At 42.2% G+C, this 16,497-nt stretch overlaps 1 protein-coding gene across 3 annotated transcripts; it reads right to left on the bottom strand.

Annotated features, from left to right (window-relative positions):
* Positions 1 to 4,863: 4,863 nt before the first annotated feature.
* On the bottom strand, positions 4,864 to 15,829 carry steap3 (STEAP family member 3, metalloreductase). 3 transcript variants are annotated; one of them, XM_041807709.1, is made up of 7 exons: positions 15,757 to 15,829; positions 13,993 to 14,496; positions 12,334 to 12,661; positions 9,685 to 9,884; positions 9,444 to 9,608; positions 9,237 to 9,293; positions 8,961 to 9,099 (listed from the first exon to the last, which is right to left on the bottom strand). In XM_041807709.1, exons 2-6 carry the CDS (start codon positions 14,488 to 14,490, stop codon positions 9,282 to 9,284), a joined length of 1,203 nt encoding a protein of 400 aa, XP_041663643.1. In that variant the 5' UTR covers positions 14,491 to 14,496; positions 15,757 to 15,829; the 3' UTR covers positions 8,961 to 9,099; positions 9,237 to 9,281. The 3 variants fall into 3 exon arrangements, with proteins under 3 accessions (XP_041663641.1, XP_041663642.1, XP_041663643.1); XM_041807707.1 differs by lacking the exon at positions 9,237 to 9,293 and having other exon boundaries at positions 4,864 to 9,099; XM_041807708.1 differs by lacking the exons at positions 8,961 to 9,099; positions 9,237 to 9,293 and adding an exon at positions 4,864 to 8,960.
* Positions 15,830 to 16,497: the final 668 nt, after the last annotated feature.

The following is a 16,497-nucleotide window of genomic DNA, read 5'->3' as shown; positions in this document are numbered from 1 at the left end:
TCTTTCTTTACGAGACTCAATGTCGCCCCCTTGTGTCAGAAGTTTGAAAACACAACATTTTCAGTTCATTTTCAGAGTTTTCAGACCTCCACTGTTTTCAGTTTTCTTCTGTTTCATCCTGATGCTACAGTCGATTAATTCCATTTTTACTCTCATTAATCTACACTCAGTACCCCATCTTGACAACGTGGAAATGGAATTTTTGAGAATTTTGCAAATTTATTACAAATAAAGATTGATACTACACTGACATCAGTATTCAGAGCCTTTCCAACAACTCTGTAAATTAGCTCAGGTTCCTCCATTTCTCTGATCTTTGCTTAGATGTTTCTACACCTTGACTGAGATCCACCTGTAGTTAATTAAACTGATTGGACGTGATTTGGAAAGGCTCACATCCCTCTATAGAAGGCCTCCCAGCTGTCAATGATATCAGAGCAAAAACCAAGCTATGAGGTCAAAGGAACTTCAGAGCTGCAGAGCTCAGAGACAGGATTGTTGACAAGTACACATCTGGGGAAGGCAACAAAACATTTCTGCTGAACTGAAGGTTTCCAAGAGCACAGTAGTCTTTAGAATTCTCACATGGAAGAAGTTTTGACCAACCAGGACTCTTTAAAGAGCTGGTCACCATCAGGGGAGAACGGCCTTTGTAAGAGAGGAGAACAAGAATCTGACGGTCACTCTGACTGAGCTCCAGAGATCCTGTGTTGAGCTAAGGCAAAGGTCCAGAAGGACAACCATCCCTGCAGCCTTCCGCTGATCTGGGCTTTAGGAGAGTGGATAGATGAAGACTCTCCTCAGTGATAAACACAGGAAAGACTGGTGGAGTTTGCAAAAAACGCCATATGAAAGCTAAGTGGGCTAAATAATTAATGCCATGTTAAAGAGAGAGTGTGTGATAAGTTTGTACTTCTCGCTCCTTTTTAAATTTGTAATTTTTTTTTGAATACAATTTTATTTATTTTATTGCACATATAAACAGAGAAAAAGATAAAACTGTACAATGATTGAAAATTGTATTCATCTCATAGTCAAGTTGTAATTTTCCCTCATTGTGTCATAATTTAATATTTTAATGTTTCATTTAGTTTTTTAGAACAAGAATTCAAATAAAACAGATTTAGACCACTAATATACAAGGATAATGTGGAGAAATGCTGTTTTGGTATTATAATATTTCTGTCCTTCAACATTTACATTAAAGAGTTATTAAAACTTAAATAGAAAACATTTGTCTTTATAGCTCTATTACAACTGTGGAAGCCCATTACTACCAATACAACAGCGGAAAAGTGACTGTGTTTTGACCTCTAGCTAAATCTATGGCTCACTGACATTTTGAGTCTCTATTTCTTCATGTCAGTTTTAACCTTCTATCTCAAAACTATTAACCTTGCAAAGCAGATGGATACGCCCATTTCTGTGTTCCTCACTGGTGAATACATCTTGAAAGCTCCTGTCTGTACCGTTTGGGCCTAGTTAGAAAGTGACAGGACCAATCAGCGACGAGGAGCAGTACTTTCGGGCGCGGCAAGCCGCAACAAGAGGCTGGTGCAATTATGGTGGAAGACATTAGCGTGGATGCTGCTAAAGCACCAGTTTTATCAGAACTTTACATTTCTTCGTTAAAAGAAGAACAAAGAACAGCAGTGAGTTGTTTTCTTTTCAAAAACGACAAAAGTCATGTACTGACAGATCTACAGTCGCCATGGTTCGTGTTATGCAGTTCCCTATGGAATTTAGTCCTCGGTAGGGGTGCAGCTCAGTAGCGGCTATGTCACATGTTTTGTTGCTCTGATTGGCCTGTAAAGATGTGATGGACAGAAAGTTCATTGGAGTTCAAGGTCTCTGAGTTTTTTCAAAGGCTCTACCCTTTCCCAAACGTTGTCTAGGAGTGGTTTAGGTTTCGTGCCAGGTTACATAACTATGACTTAACACAAATATTTGAAAAGGTTAAGCTTTTGTACAACAAGATTAAGGAAAAAAATATGAATCATTTTAAAATCCTAATTTTAACTTTTATCTCATAAATGACTTTCTAATTAATTATTTTCACTCCATCTGTCATGAATTTTCATCTCTGTGTTTTGACTGAAGACCTTGGATCTGGGTTGGGTTTAAACAAGGGTCTTTGTCTCAGTTTGAATTGCACAATTACATTGACAATATGTGCACATATAAATCAAAAACTCTCAGTCCAAGTTACAAAATCACAATGACAACATTTTAGTCTGAATTGCCAAATATGAGTTGGCAATATTTGGGTCTAAATAAAAAAGGCAATAAGTTGCATGCGCATTGCTACATTCCAGCCTTTATTGCCAATTTATAATGGCAAGTTTTTTGTCCTAATTGCACAAACACATTAGTCCTGTTTTGGCAAAAATTGCATAAAAAAATAGCTGATTCGGTCTCAGATGCAAAAATGTCTAATGTCCTTGTCTCAGTCTGAATTGCACAATTACATTGACAGCATGTGCTTACTTGCACATATACATGGAATACTTTCAGCCTAAGATGCAGAACTACATTGACAATGTTTTATACCAACTTTGTTACTACATTAAAATTAGTGATTATTAATCCCAAATCTTGAGCTCATTTTTAGCAGGTCAGACTTTGGGCCTGGAGAATAATGAGCAGGACCCCCATGATGTTTGTGATTTAAATGGACTGTTCCTTCACGTTAAAGGTTCAGACTGACCATCTCTCATAGTCGTATAGCTGGGCTGTGATCTGTTAAGGATGAAGAAGAGAGGGGCCCTTCGGGTCCAGCTGAGGACAGCTGACTGAACTTACAACATAGATTAGCCTACTCTACATTTCCTTTTCTTTTACTGGCACACATTAGCTTCCATATTTAGTCTGATTTAAACTGGATTAAAATGGTTGGTGTCTGGTCTCTGACATGCAGATTTAAACTAAATTTTACATTGAAATCTCTGCTCATGCTCTCTGTTTGTAATCTATAACGGTAGCTAATTATACATTAATACCATTATTAAATAAGGTCTATGCATGAGCCAAAAACAAAACTAAAACATGGTGCTAATCATTAAAAAAAATCACAGATCATTACAACAGGAAAACAACCAGAGACAAAGTGAGTATTTTTTAAAATGTATTTTGAAAATCTTCAGGTTCAAATTTAATGTTATACAATGTAAAAACCTTCAGGATCACTTATACTATTCAATAATCACATTAATCTCTTCACTGGGTTACCTGCAGCACTCTGAGGTTAGTTTTTCATATTTTTGCACAAATACACAGCTCCCTTTATTGAAAATACAATGATTTATGCATTTATTTACTGTACTTTTACATTTTGTACATCCTTCCTCTCTTTCTGCACTTTGACTATATTTAAAAAATCACACAATCATCATGCCTTACACACTTTGACTGACATAAATCTTATGATATGCAGACATATTTCTTTGGAATACAAATGTCCCTGTCTTCTTTTTTTGGAGAAATCATCCCGGTGTCCTGACAGCAATGCTCAGGCTGGAGCTTTCTGCATCTTCACACCATCTCCCGCCCATATAAGGAAAACATTTTCACCTCTATTTCCATTTTCCGCCTTCCTACTTTCCTCTTTTTTCTCATGATAGACGAGGAACAAGGGAGATGACAGGGCACCAGGAGTGTTGGACAGGAGGATTTTTCTTGATTTTTTTCCCTTTCCTCACTCACAGAAATGTTTGAATGTTCTTCTCTGGATCTTTTCAACATGGAGGTAAAACTATCAGCTAAACACTGCCAAAGGTTCATCGATACAAAGAACCACTCTTCTAATAATAATAATAATAATATCTTGAATTTATATAGCGCCTTTCAAGAAACCCAAGGACGCTTTACAGGAACACATAGACATGGACAAACTATGTGAGGGGTAGGATGAGTGTAAGGGGTGGTTTAGTGAAGACTGTAGGCTGTGGTGAACAGGTGGTGCTTGAGACGTTTTTTGAAAATGTCCAGAGATGGAGCGCTACGAATGTCTGCAGGAAGAGTGTTCCAGAGGGTGGGAGCTGCAGCACTGAAGGCTCTGTCTCCATAGGTTCGGAGTTTGGTTTTGGGCATGGAAAGTAGGCCGGTGTCTGAAGATCGAAGGTTGCGGGATGGTGTGTATGGATGGAGGAGATCAGAAAGGTACTGGGGAGCCAGAGCATGGAGAGATTTGTATGTGAGGAGGAGGACTTTGTAGTTGATACGGGACTTGATAGGGAGCCAGTGGAGGTGGATGAGGGTCGGAGTGATGTGTTGCCAGGGTCTAGTGCGGGTGAGAACTCTAGCTGCAGAGTTTTGGACGTACTGAAGCCTGTCCAGGGTTTTGCTGGGAACTCCAGACAGGACTCCATTACAGTAGTCCAGGCAGGAGGTTATGAAAGCATGAATGAGTGTTTCAGCCACAGAATCAGGGAGTGATGGTCGGAGTCTGGAGATGTTCTTGAGATAATAGAAGGCAGATTTGGTGACAGACTTTATGTGGGACTGGAAGGAGAGGGTGGAGTCCAGGATGACGCCCAGGTTTCGGACCTCGGAGGATGGACAGATGGAGGTCCCGTCCACATTGAGCATGAGATCTCCAACCTTCTGCAGCAGCGCTTTGGGGGCCACCACCATGAGCTCTGTTTTATTGCTGTTGAGTTTGAGTTGGTTAGAGGTCATCCAGGCTTTGATGTCATGGAGGCAGTTTACCAGGGAGTGGGGAGGGAGCTGAGTGGATGGTTTGGTGCTGAGATAGAGTTGGGTGTCATCTGCATAAGAGTGAAAGCTGAGACCGTGTTTGTGAATAATCTGTCCAAGGGGAAGCATGTAGATGGTGAAAAGGAGAGGTCCAAGAACAGAGCCTTGAGGCACGCCCTGGTTAACTGGGGCGGGGGATGAGTGAGAGGTGCCGATGGTAACAAACTATTTTCTTTGTGAGAGATATGAGTGAAACCAGGAGAGAGCTGTATCAGTGATGCCAAGATGGTGAGACAGGCGGTCAAGGAGGACGGTATGGGATATTGTGTCGAAGGCAGCGGTTAGGTCAAGGAGAATGAGGAGGCTGATGTGTCCAGAATCTGCAGCTGTGAGGAGGTCATTGGTTATTTTGATAAGGGCGGTCTCAGTGCTGTGGTGAGTGCGAAATCCTGATTGAAGAGGTTCATGGAGCTCATGGTTGGACATGTGTTGCTGGAGTTGGGCAGCGACTGCTTTTTCGAGAATTTTGCTGATGAAGGGAAGGTTGGAGATCGGTCGATAGTTGGAGAGGTCCTCCGGGTCTGACCCAGGCTTCTTGATGATGGGGGTTACTGAGGTAGTTTTGAAGGATGAGGGGACAATTTCAGATGATAATGAGGTATTGATGATGTCTACCATGATGGGGCACAGAACAGACAGAGATGCTTTCACCAGTGGTGTGGGCATGGGGTCGAGGGAGCAGGTGGATGCCTTGGCCTTCTTGACCCATTCAGCCACTTGGAGAATGTCCACGGGTGTGAAGCAGGAAAGACGGCAGTGAGGCAGAGGAGCGGTGTCCTGATGTGAAGTGAAATCCTGAGGTGGAGGTCCAGATGAAAGTTGCTGCTAGATGGAGGCAACTTTATCCTGGAAAAACTGCAGGTGCCTAGTGCAGCGGTCGAAGTTGGCTGGGGAATGAAGGTCGTCAATGGGGCGGAGAAGGCGATTTATTGTGGAGAAGAGCATCCGGGGATGGTTTTGCTGGTCACTGATGAGGGATGAGTAGTAGCTGGACTTTGCTCTGGAGAGAGCTTCTTTGTAGGAGCACACATGCTCTTTATAGGCCTCCAGATGGATGGTGAGGCCAGATTTTTTAGAAAGTCTCTCCAGCTGTCGGCCAGAAGCCTTCATGAAGCGGAGTTCAGCAGTGTACCAGGGGGCTGGGTGGGTAAAGGAGACTGAGCAAGTCTTCAGAGGGGCGAGAGAATCCAGGCTGAGGGATAGTGCTGTATTGTAGTGATTCGCCAGGGCATCAACTGTGGTTATAGGATGTGTAGTGGTCAGGTTGGTAGCTAGCTAAGCTGCTGGGGCGAGTATTTGAGGAGCACCATGTTAGCTGCACGAGGAAGCAGTGGGAGCAGGCTGCTGCTAGCTAGCTATCCGCTAGCCCACAGAGGCTAACAGCTGATCAGCGGCTACAAGCTAACAGCTAAACCGGCGTCTAGCCGGGAAATCCTGATGGAAGATTCACAGGGGGTCAAGAGAGAATGCTCAAGATTCGAAGGGGAAAAGCACAGCCAGGGCTCCGGTGGGTCTCTTGCTAAGCCAGGAGGCTAGAGGTTAGCCGGAGGACGCTAACAGCTGATCGGCGGCTACGAGCTAACAGCTAATCCGAGAGGAATTACGGTTCACAGGCGTCTACCTGGGAAAACCTAATGGAAGATCCACAGGTGGTCAGGAGAGAAAGCTCAAGATTCGAAGGGGAAAAGCACATTCGGAGCTCCGGTGGGACACTTGCTAAGACAGGGGGCTAGAGGTTAGCTGGAGGACGCTAACAGCTGTGGCGCGGTGAGTACTTCGGCTGACGACAACACAAGGTTGGTTGTAACAAAGTTAGAGCTAACTGATATCAATCAGCGCTCGATTGGAAGGTTTAGCAACAGCAGAGGAACAGCAGAACTACAAGAAATAATCGATGTTAAGCGAAAGCAGACAGTTTTCTTAGGATTGTGAAGCGGCGACAAACACGCCAGCGTCCTCACACATCCGGCGCATGCGCAGTATCCCTCTTCTGTCTCTCTGCCTTCAAAATAAAGCACTGGATGTCATATTTTTCATGAGAGGAAACTGAAACAGAGCAGAGAATAAAATGTTCAACAGACTATGAATGGACAGCCAGGGAGAGATGCTGATCAATTTAACGTAGTACCTGACGCTCACCTGCTGGCGGGACCCTGCGTCTAAATGCTACAAATCACAGAGTCTAGTTGTCCATTCTGGACCAAGCTTTGGTCTACAATTCAGCTAAGAAATTAAAAAATATAAAAATAAAAAATACTGATTTTAAAAAAGGTGCTAAGGCCCCTCTGATCAGAGTCTTTGGCAGCGCTGATGAGACAACTGCCTCGTTCTCATACAAACAGCAATGATTTGATTCAGGAAAATAATATTAAACCAGACTTAAACCCTTTTTAAGCACTGCAACAAAAATAGAAGTGTTAGACAACATTATTGGGCAATATGTTTCTGCAGATGTTGCAAAATACTTTGCAATATTTCAGTCTCATTTCCCAAAATTACAAAGGTAAATTTGTGTTAAAGTTGCACAACAGATTGATGATGTTTGCATAAATAAATCTGATGTTTCATCTATAATGGCAAATTAATGTGCAAAGACAATGTCTCCATTCAAACTGACATTATTTCATTAGCAAAATTTTATGATAAATTGCAAAAATACATTGGCAATGTTTATAATTTGAGGACCTTTCAGTTGAAGTTTTTTTCAAAGTTTTGTTCGAAACATTTTAGGCAAAACTGCACAAATGGATTGGCAACATGTAGCTCTCAATTGTTAGAAAGGCAATGTCTGAATAAAAATGTTTTTAATCCTTTCAGTCTAAGTTGAAAAATTACATTGACAATGTTTTAGTCTGAATTGCCAAATATGTGTTGGCAACATTTAGGTCTAAATAACTAAAAAGGCAATGCTTCAGTATAAGAGCTAAGGCTATTTCAAACTTTATTGCCAATTTATAATGACGAGTTTTTTGTCCAAATTGCACTTATATATTTGTCATGCTTTGGGCAAATATGCACAAATAAATTGCTGATTTTCAGTCTCAACTGCCAAATTTCTAATGTCTTTGTTTCAGTCTGAACATGTGCTCTTCTTTGCACATATAAATTAAATACTTTCAGTCTAAGTTGTTAAATTGCATTCACAATTCTTTAGTCTGAATTACCAAATAGGTGTGGGCAATACTTAGGTCTAACATTGCTAAAATGCCAATGTTTCATTGTAAGTTGCACAAGACATTGTTATATCCCAAACTTTATTGCATTTATTACATTGACAATGTTTTAGTCTAAATCGCAAATTATGTGTTGGTAACATTTTGGTCTAAATGTATTAAAAAAACCTTCATCTCTCAAGTGTAAATTGGACAATAAACTGGCAACATAATGTATTGGCAAGGTTCTGATGTTCATTGAACAACTTTGTTGTTGGTGTTATTTCAAAGGTTTATAATACATTGTCAACATTTTGGTTTAAATTGTCAGCATACATTGAATACATACATCAGCAAGATTCCAATCTAGTTTGCACAAAAGTATGGCTACTTTTCATTATCCAAACATTGCCAACATGTTTGTGCAATGTAGTTGGTGTGACATCCTGCTCTCTTGTCCAAATGTTGCCAATTTTTGTGTGCAATCTAGACACTGCTCTCTTCTTTATCTCTCAGCAGCTGTTGGTTAAAAACATGATGGATTTTCTGATGTTTTCAGAGTTTCACTGCTTTCAGATAAAACTGCAGAGATCGTTTTAAAACACATGGCATCTAAGAGTATCAATCACTTGTTGATTTCTTTTTGCAGTTTTTCTGCCTTTACTTAAAGAGGACAATGCGATGGATGGTGACATACACCAGGGAGACCAGAAAGGAGCCACAGGTGGGAATCAAACCTGAGATTCTGTACATGAGCCGTGTCCCAACCAGAGGCCATCTTCGCCCCAGGTAACCAACGTTTGGACAATGTTCATCTCTGCTCGAAAAGAACTGGAGCAGCAGACTCTCATAGAGAGAATAGAAGCTTCTGGATTTTCCAGATCTACTGTTAGGATCTTCAGACGTCACCAAATCTCTGAGGACGTTCCTCCTCAGACGAGCTAGGCTCTGTGTTATGAGCGAGTCTGTGCCGTCGGCTCTCCCAGCCTCGGCGGATCTTCGTCAGTCTGTTCGTCACGCACGGCAGAGCCAGGAGGAGTCGTGCAACCAGGACTGCACAGGGCAGGATGAGGGAGAGCAGGAACACCGGGGGGAGGAAGAATGGGTAAGACCAGGGGGAGAAGGCGAAGTCCCAGCCAAAGAAGAGTGTGTGAGAGACAGAGAGGGTCAAAGCAACGTAACCGAGACCTGACTGGAGACATAAACACGGGAAAGTCACAAAAATAAATGTGCTTATTCATCGTGTTTTCTAACAGCTATGTAGACATTTTATGAGTTTAAGGTCTGTAATGATTAAAAATTACTCCTATTATTGATTAAAATTCGCACATTCACTCAAGTATTTCCAACAGTTCTGAAAACCAGACAAATCCTTCACTCGAAGAGCTGTAACAGGTTACAGAAGAAGAAAACACAGTAAGGGGGACGTCATCCCGGATTTTTAAATTCTAGTAAAGATCACTGAAATATAGTAAAACCAATGGAGGGGCCCACAGATGGGGCCCCAAACTGGCCTTCAAATCATCTCAGCCTTACCTGAACAAAGGTGAACTCCCTCCAAGTGAGGGCATTTCCCACAGACGGCAGAGACGTGATGGCGAGCAGAGCCAGGACTCCAAGACCCAGAACTCCACTGGACAGGTAAAGGTCAGACCTCCACACCTGCTGCTCCACCCATGAATTTTCCACACCAGCTTTCACCTTTGAGAGGAGGGAAACATTTAAATATCAACATATGAACGAGTTCTTATTGGTGATTGACCTGTCCTGGGCTCACCTGGCGGTATGCTGCGTTCAGCATGGTGTATCCTGCGGCCCTCCTTAGCGTCAGACACATGCTGTAGATGGCGTGCAGCACAGCGCACATGAAGCTCAGCAGACCCAGCTGCTTCCTGCTGCAGAGCCAGCGATCCAACCAGACAGGAAACCTGCGATATTTAGTTCCTCTGAGCAGCTGCAGGACTGCTGCCAGCACACCTGGGGAGACAATGGAGCAACAGGGTTGGTCAACTATCACTGCAACAAAAAAAAGACCTGTGAAGACATGTCAGAGCAACATCCATGATCACTAGTATAACACGACAAGACCCACAGAGACAAAAGTGCAACAGCGCTGGTCAACAATCTCTGCAATTAAACAAGGCCAGAGAAGACATCAGAGCAACAAGTTTGGTCAACGATCACTGCAATGCAAAAAAGGCCTGAGACTACAAAGCATCATCAGCAATCACCAATGCAATGCAACAAGGGGGGCACAAGGGGGCACTGTCATGAGCCCTGAACATTTTGAATAGGTCCACCAGTGTAACAGATCAGCAACTCCTGCACTCCTCTAACCTCTGCGCCCCTCGTTTGTGAAACAGTCTAGCCTCACCTCGCTGCACTCTGTCTCTCTCTCCATACGCACCCCTTGCACACGCACACTGGGAGCCCAGCAAGACATTTAGAGAAAAAAAAAAAGGTTACTTTTTCCCCGTTCACACAGCGCTGAACAGACAGGATGTAGAGATAGAGCCCTGCTTCGGACAGCTAACGCCCTACCTGCCCATTCCCCCTGACTTCCTGACCATTAACACCTGCTGGTGCGATGTGTGTCATGCCTCCCTCCCACCTGCACCCGTAACATGTCCGTCCAATTCCTCCTAAAGTCTGACCATCCACGTAAAACATGGCATGTCAGAAGTTGCGATTAAGAAATTAAAATATTGCCTTCACTTAAGCACTGCCCTTGACAAATAAGGTTTTTCACTGTTCTAATCAAAGTTTTCTCACTGAATGAAGCATGAAAGAAAACACTCACATCCTCGTCAGCAATAACGGTCCAAAAACATCGACTATAACAGCTGCAGCCTGGACTAATTTCATCCTGGTTATATTAATAAGAGTAATGTCAGGGTCATATTTACAGACTTTATGTACACATCATTTGTTTTTTAAGCCATAGGTGTAACTATTTTCCTGATCATTGTTCGCTAATGCCAAAAAGCGCAGTGCACTCCGGTCAGCTCCTGCAGAGAGTAAGTTTTTATCTGTTTGCCCCTTTCTGTTGCTGTCCTTGTCTGTAAATTAAACGCTTTATGAAAAGAGGCCAATTTTTATGGATTGAAGGGATTTCCCCTCAAATAACAGAATGATGGCTCAGTATCTCTGTGCCAGTCTCTTCCTGTGCGTCATGATGCACATCAGTGCAGTGGAGACGCTCAAAGGTCTGCAGTGCTATGAAGAGCGTTAAAGCTTCTGTGCGCATTTCAGGAATTAGACTGTGCCTTGTTTACAAACTTTAACAGTTTTAGTGCAAGCAAAAATTAAATTCAGACCTGATCCCAACGCAGCCCTCTAACTTGGTTCTTTTAGAAGATCTAACAGGATAATTCTGGTTAAAAACTGATGCAGGTGCTCTTATAATTAATTATTTCCTAATGTGTTTATGACCTTACATTTCTGACACTGTGCTGATATGATGTGTACACCCTGTGTGGTGGATAAGTTTATCAGTCAGAGGTGGAGCCATCGGGTGGCTTGTGGGGTCTACGCCCCTAATGTTTTCTCAAAAGCCCTGAATCTTTAACTTTTGTGAAAGTACGTTTTCGCTGATTACTGATGAATGTAAAAAGAACTATCCTGGATTTTGATAACAGATTGACCCTGCTGATCAGGGTCTTGGGGGGGGGGCAAGTTCACCTAGGGCACCAAAATGGCTAGAACCGGCCCTGATGTCTCGATTGCATGAATATATTTGTAATATTTTGCTCTCAATTTTATCTTCATTATGGCAAAGTTTTAGTCTTAACTGCACATATATTGCCAACATATTTGTCTAAATTGCACAGAACATTGGCAACATTTAGGCCCAATTGCACATAGCGGCCATCAAATTTTTTTCTTTTAATTGCACCACTATGCTGGCATTAATTACACATATATAACCACAACAATTAAGTCTGAACTGCACAAATACAGTTTCAGCTTTTAGCCTTGTTTGCACAAATACATTGACAATTTCTGTCTGAACTGCAAAATTTGTACTGGCAACATTTTTGTCTACACTGCAAAAATATGCTGGTCTACATTGCACAACAATGTTGTGAAAATAAACCAATTTTTTTTTATACCAAAGTTCCAAGTTGTATAGTAAATTGGAGGTTTGATCAGGATAATCAGATCACCTGATCAAATCAAATTACATAATCTATTTTCACTATAACCTCCTGATTTTTAGGTTTAATCCAGACTGATTATTTAAAACCTGCTTGATTTATCTAAAAATCAACCCCCTTTTCCCATCTGAGACCCTAAAATAAATAATCATGACCACCTGAACTGTGGCGTATTTGACCTCCCCTTTAACTACGTGAACCATGGCGTGTTGGACCTCCCCTGTAACCACCTGGTTACAGGGGAGGTCCTGGGCGTGTCTCTTCAGTACCTGGCAGGTAGACCAGAGCGAGGGCGACCAAGGCGACAGATGGCAGTGTTTCGTTGACGGTCACCAGGGGGAGCTGGTAGAAGTTGTTCTCTCCTTTGTCCAGGTATGGCAGCAGGACGTGTCTCAGGAAGTTGTAACCATAGAAGAAGAGGAAGAGGAGGAAGGTGGTGAGGATGGCACCCCCCCATGAGGGAAAAAGGAGGAGTGGGGCTTCCTCGATGTCTCTGGATGCACTCAGACCCCCCAGATCCACAGGGCTGAATCCTAGACGACGAGCCAGCGTGATGACTGAGGACTTGGAGGCAGGGCAGTCGCCGCAGACCAATACCTGGAGGGAGATAGATTCAGGTTCACCATCAGAGAACGGATCATCTAACATCCTTCTTTACATGGGGGATTTTATACGTCAGAGTTGGGCAGCTATGAGAGACAACCCGTGAGGTCACAGTGATCTAATGACAGGCTCAGCCAATCAGCTATGCTGCTATGAGCCTCCGGGAGTTGGTACTGTAGTTTATATTTTGGCTTGGAAAAAAAACTGTTTTTTTCTTAAATTAGGTTAATATCAGTCAAACGTTTGTCTCCTACTGGAGCAGGAGCACATATCTGAGATATATTTGCTAACAGTCAGGATATAGAGAACAACTTCATAAAAAAATGACATGTTTCAGCCTGTTGATGTAAAGATCCGCTACAACAAGGTCAGTAAAGCTCTCTGTTTATCATCACAATCAGATCATCACTTACAGACATGGTGGCAGCACCCCTCATACATGCGTTTATCACCTGCCATCCTGATTACTGCAATGGAGTCCTGTCTGGCGTACCTCACAAAGTCCTGGACAGGTCCAAAACTCTGCTGCAAAGGTTCTCCTGCACTAGGCCCTGGCAGCACATCACCCCTACCCTCATCCACCTCCACTGACTCCCAGTTAGATTCTGAATCAAATACAAAATCCTCCTCCTCACTTACAAATCCCTTCATGCCCTTGCCCCTCAGTACCTCTCTGACCTTCTTCACCCATACACGCCAACCCAGAGCCTCTGGTCCTCAGACACTAGGCTTCTCACTTTTCCCACCACCAAACTCTACCTATGGTGACAGAGCCTTCAGTACTACAGCCTCCATCGTCTGGAACATGGTATTTGAACACATCTGTAATGCTCTGTATCAGTATTATCATTATTTTACTGTCTGTTTTGGTTGGGAGCTGTGGTGCACAGAAAAAAACGAGTCCCCTATTCTCTAGATTCTTGGGTGAAACTGTCTGAAAAAGACATTAAGATTTTAATAAATATTTAATCCCAAAGTTCCAGGAAAATTCAGGAAAATATTTAAGCAAGTTTCACAAAATCTAAAAGAAAACAAATCCTCAAAAGTTTAGGAGGGACAAATTCCTCCAAACATCTGAAAAAAATTCCAAACATTTCCATGAAAATCCCCCCAAAATTACAAATAAATCCCCAGGCAAGAACAAATAAAGTACCTTTAAAGCTCATTTCTCTGACATTCAAATAAAATGACTTAAACTTTTATGGAAATTCCAGACAATTCTCTATAAATTCAAACAGCAGAATTCATTCCTGTGTTGTAGGAAAGTTCAAATGAAATGTCCTCTTAAGAGCCTGTAGGGCATTAGTTAAAGGACTTTTTCTCACCTGCCTGCTCCCGTCGTGAGCTCCGACCTGTAGCGCCCAAGCTGACACCGTGTTGAAGCCCTTCACCACGGCGCTCTTGGGGAACATCTCCGCCAGCCTCTCGGCATTTGACTGCCCCCCTCCTCTCCTCAGACTCTCAGCGTTACTAACATCGACCAGCACCTTCCCCGCCAGCCCCTCCCTCAGACTCAGCAGGGTGGGGTAGTGTTCGGGGTAGATGGCAGCAAACACCACCCTCTCCGCTGCCTCCACCGCCTCCCTCTGAGTCTGAAGCTCAGCCCCCTCAGGAAAAGGACCTTTGCCCACCTGAGCTGGGTCCCTGCTGCCCACAGCCACTCTGAACCCACAGGACAGCAGCCGCATGGACAAGGAGCGGGAGAAGTCTCCAGAGCCGATGATCCCGACCACGGGGCTGCTTAGAGATGGGGATGAGAGGGCGGAGTCTGGGGACTCAGAGTTGGGGCTGGACAACAGTGGGGTCTTCATGTCGCTCTCCATTATGGCCTGCAGGGGGAAATGAGGGGTGAAGGGTTAAAGGTCAAAATATGACAGAAACAGGGACACTAAATGGATCTAAGATGGTTTTCAGATGTTAATCTTTCAAATCACAGTCAAGAGACTAGATCAAATACTTCGGACTCCAGAGACCAGATCAACTACTGTGATGTTTGGGGGAGAAGGGATAGTGCTATGGGGCTGTTTTTCAGGGTTTGGGCTAGGCTCCATGTCTCCAGTGAAGGCAAATCTCAATGCTTCAGCAGATCAAGATATTTTGAGCAATGCTGTGCTTCCAACTGTGTGGCAACAGTTTGGGGAGGCCCTTTTTTATTCCAACATGACTGTGCTCCAATGCACAAAGAAGGACTATAAAAACATGGTTTGATGAGTCCAGTGAAGACTTGACTGGCCCTCACAGAGCCCTGACTTTAAACCCAGTAGAGGCTTTTAAAGCTGCAAAATGGGGTTATGTGGTTCCTTAATCTCCTAAACAAAATTATGTCCATAGTCTTGTACTTTTGCTTTTATTTAGCACTGATTTTTTTCTCAGAATCTGATGCTTAATGAGTAGCCAGATCCCTGGTTAGCTTGGTTCATGCATCAAAAGTCATTTGAAAGATTGTATGAAATGTCAATGGAGGATCTCGATGCCAAATTTTAAAGCTGCAAAAAAAAAAAAAAAAAAAAAAAAAAAAATGGACAGGCGCTGTTGATTGCTATCATACTTAGCTTCAAAGAGAGAAGGTGCATCTCAGGATATGAATATATCATAAAAAGTTTTTATTTTAGTGCTTGTCTGCTCTGATGTTGACCTTTGACCTCTTGGTCAGGCCACTATTGTAAAATAGATCTCGATCTAAATGGGTTTTCATCTGATTATATAAAGGTTAAATAAAATAATGTTGTCAAAATTAGGTATATGTATATTTTAAAAAATCATGAGTAGAACCATAATGTATAAGGGTAATCCTAAAAGATTTTTTAAAAAATGATGAGAATGTAAATTTTTACGCACAAAAAGTTAACATTTGTAGGGGAAAAAAAATTCAAAATTATTGAAATTATTACACACACACACACACACACACACATATATATATATATGACAACTACAATATAGTATATATATGTGTGTGTGTATTTTATACATACTGTTCAGTATCAGAGACAATTCTAATGTTCTGTCAGTAGTTTTAACTCCAGTCTGAATGAATCTTTTCATATTAAAAATCAAATATTCTGTATTGATGCGTAAATGTCACTTACCGTCAGTCCTTGGCGTTCACTCTCACGTTAAACTTGTTCTCACTCCTTCGGATCCATTTTTGTTTGTCCTCTCTGAACACTTACTCAACCACACCACTTCTCCTGTCACGTGTTGTGCAGGCCCCGCCCACTGTTACCTTCATGGACCCATGATGAGCTCCGATTTTTTCGCGTTCATTACTACAGTGACACACCACAGCCCTCAGAGAATGGTGAGACACTTTATTATAACAATATGATTATTCATGTTAAAATAAAATAAAATATACAGGTTTCATTATAAGTTATTAAATAAAATGAATAGTCTCCATTCAATAAACTAAACATGAAAAAGTCCATTTAAAAGTTATTTAGCTGTGAAATAAAAGAAGGATAATTTAGTTATCTATTTTACTGCTCTACCTGCCGTCAGCCTTTCAGAGCCATGGAGAAAAACTAAACCAGGATCAATAATAATAATTAAAAAAAAAAAAAAAAAAAAAAGGAAAATGAAACAAGCTGACAGCGTCACCATCGGGTCATCAGGTGTTTCTCACATTTCCTACAGCTCGTAAACGTATCACAGCTGACAGTAGAAGATAAGGCCTGAGCACAGAGGTTACAATAATGATAAAGGATCACAGAACACGGAGAACATGGAGAGGTTTACTCTACTGATAAAGAAACACAGAACATAGAGAAGAGGTTTACTCCACTCATAAAGGAATATATAGATCATATAGAAGAGAACATAGAGAACAT

This window comes from Cheilinus undulatus, linkage group 15 (genome assembly GCF_018320785.1).
Source record: "Cheilinus undulatus linkage group 15, ASM1832078v1, whole genome shotgun sequence".
NCBI lineage: Eukaryota > Metazoa > Chordata > Actinopteri > Labriformes > Labridae > Cheilinus > Cheilinus undulatus.
Note: the sequence above shows the minus strand (reverse complement) of the source record. Positions and strands in the feature narration are given on the sequence as shown.